The 2,744-nt window shown below is 31.7% G+C and overlaps 1 protein-coding gene across 1 annotated transcript; it reads right to left on the bottom strand.

The window, feature by feature from the left end:
* Window positions 1-224: 224 nt before the first annotated feature.
* Window positions 225-662, bottom strand: LOC108662420 (uncharacterized). Its single transcript, XM_018122777.2, has one exon. The coding sequence runs from the start codon at window positions 660-662 to the stop codon at window positions 225-227; it is 438 nt and encodes a 145-aa protein (XP_017978266.2).
* Window positions 663-2,744: the final 2,082 nt, after the last annotated feature.

Below are 2,744 nucleotides of genomic sequence, written 5' to 3'. Positions count from 1 at the left end.
CAAAGGGTGTCGTGACATCGTTTTGATTTTTTTTTAATTAAGTACTTGCAAAACAAAAGACAAAAAAAATAAAATCAGGAATTAAAACATAAAATGTAAAATAAAATTTCAAGTAAAAATAACACTAAATAAACTTACAAAAAAAATATACTTTAGTTTAGAAAACTTGGGTTGCTTCCCAAGTAGCGCTGGCTTTATAATCATTAGCCAAACTTCTTTCTAGTTCATTTAGGGTCGGAAAGGTTGATGGAGGATTGTTGACAATCAATGTCATCTCCCCAATAATCCTTTAACCATTGCCCATTCACTTTGAATGTTTCATTTGTTATACCATCCATTATCTCCATTGCACCATGTGGAAACACCATTGATACAATGAAAGGCCTCGACCATCTTAATTTAAACTTGCCCGAAAATAGCTTCAAGTGTGAGTTCAACAATAACACATGTTGACCAAGCTCAAAATGATGCTCAACAATCTTTTGATCATGCCATCTCATTGTCTTTTCCTTGTAGATCTTGGCATTTTCATAGGCATCAAGTCGAAATTCATCCATCTCATTTAGTTGAGATAGATGTTTCTCACTAGCAACTTCAAGATCAAAACTCAATTTCTTGATGGCCCAATACGCATTTGCTTTAACTCCACTGGAAGATGACATGCTTTACCAAAAACCAATCTATATGCAAACATACCAATTGGTGTTTTATAGGCAGTCTGATATACCCATAATGCATCATTCATTTTTAGCCCAATCTTTTCTTGAGAGAGAAACAATCTTCTCCAAAATCCTCTTTATTTCTTTGTTGGGGACTTTAACTTGTCCATTGGTCTATGAATGATAAGCACTTGCAACTTTGTGTTTAACTCCATACTTAGCAAGAATTGCTTCCAAATAATTGTTGTAAAAGTGGTTGCCTTCATCGCTTATAATTGCTCTTGGTGTGCCAAATCTAGTGAATATGTTATTTTTTTAAGAATTTCAACACCACCTTAACATCATTCGTAGGCAAAGCTGAAGCTTCCATTCACTTAGAAACATAGTTCACCACCACCAAAATGTAACGATTGTTGAAAGAAAAGATAAATGGTCCCATGAAATCTATACCCCATAAATAAAAAATCTCCACTTTGAAGATGCTATTGAGCGATATCTCATGTCATCTATAAATGTTCCTTACTCTATCACAATGCATAACAAAATTGTGAGTATCCTTAAAAAGTCTAGGCCAATACAAACCTAACTGAAGAACTTTCGCTATTATTCTTTCTCCACCAAAATGGCCCCTATAGTCTAAAGAATGACAATGCTTCAAAATGCTTTCAACCTCTTCGTTTGGGACACATCTTCTCAAAATTCTATCTTCACATTGCTTAAATAAAAATAATTCATCCCATACATAAAATCTTACATCATGAAGAAATTTCTTTCTTTGATGGCTATTCAGATTAGGAGGCAGAAGTTTACTTGCAATATAATTTACGTAGTCAGCATATCAAGGTAATTTCCCTTGACCAATAAGCAATAATTGTTCATCAAGAAAAGTTTCATTAATCAGAGTTAAGTCCTTACCTTGGTTGTCATTCTCCAACCTTGACAAATGGTCTGCTACCTGATTTTTCATACCTTTTCTATATCTAATTTTGAGATCAAATTCTTGAAGTAATAGAATCCATCATATCAACCTTGGCTTGGCATCTTTCTTAGTAATCAAGTACTTAATTGTGGCATGGCCAATGTACACAATAACCTTTGTGCTAACCAAATATGAACGAAATTTATCAAATGTATAAACAATAGCTAATAATTCTTTTTCAGTGGTGGTATAATGCATCTGAGTTTCAATCAAGGTCTTACTAGCATAATATAGAATGAAAAATGTTTTAAAATGCTAAACTTTCAAAAGTAAAACAATGGAAGTTTGTCTTCCAATTTCAATTCCAAAGCAATGTTTGATACCTTTTTTCTCAATAATCACCTTCTTCTTCCTTGCAGATTTTTTAGCTAAGCGATTTATAAAACCTTCCAACACCATCATCGTTATTTAGCTTAGTTGTTGGCTTTCATTATTAGTCACTGCTTCAATCTCTTTCTTCAATTTCTGCCACAAACCACTATCATCAACATTTTCTAACTCTTTTAACATTAACATCTTTGATTTTTTTTCAACCTTTCCAAGAACTCAAGAATGGCAAATTTGTTGAGAAACACTATGAAAGATATAATTACTGTGAATAATTTCTCTAAAATCGCTTGTTAATATGAATATATAAAGGTTTTGATTCCTAATTCTAAATGGAATCAAATTACTTTTGAAAGTAGCTTGGTAACAAAGTTTGATTATCTTGACTATTAAACAGTATTGATTTTCTAAGTTTAGTTGGTTCAAGACATATTAGTTTCCCAAGCTTAGTGCATGTAAGAAAAATATATTCATCTATTTAATTTTTTATATAAAGGGTTTTCTCTAATTGCTTATGATATAAAAGCCAGAAAAACAAACCTTCAGTTTTTTTATTAGCCATAAAGTTTTTATTTAAAATAATTTGTAACCCGTTTAAGAAACAAAAGTGTGAATGTCAACTTATATTCCTATATAAATCGCCCTTAGCAATATAGACCTTGCACAAATTATCTTATGTTCTTTCTTTACAAAAAGAAACCAACAACCCTATACAATCCCAAAAGCAACCACATTAATCAACTTAGAAGTAGTATTAAGAAGCAACTGATAAACATGCT

The sequence above is a fragment of the Theobroma cacao genome, chromosome 6, assembly GCF_053813885.1.
Source record: "Theobroma cacao isolate CCN51 chromosome 6, ASM5381388v1, whole genome shotgun sequence".
Lineage (NCBI taxonomy): Eukaryota > Viridiplantae > Streptophyta > Magnoliopsida > Malvales > Malvaceae > Theobroma > Theobroma cacao.
Note: the sequence above shows the minus strand (reverse complement) of the source record. Positions and strands in the feature narration are given on the sequence as shown.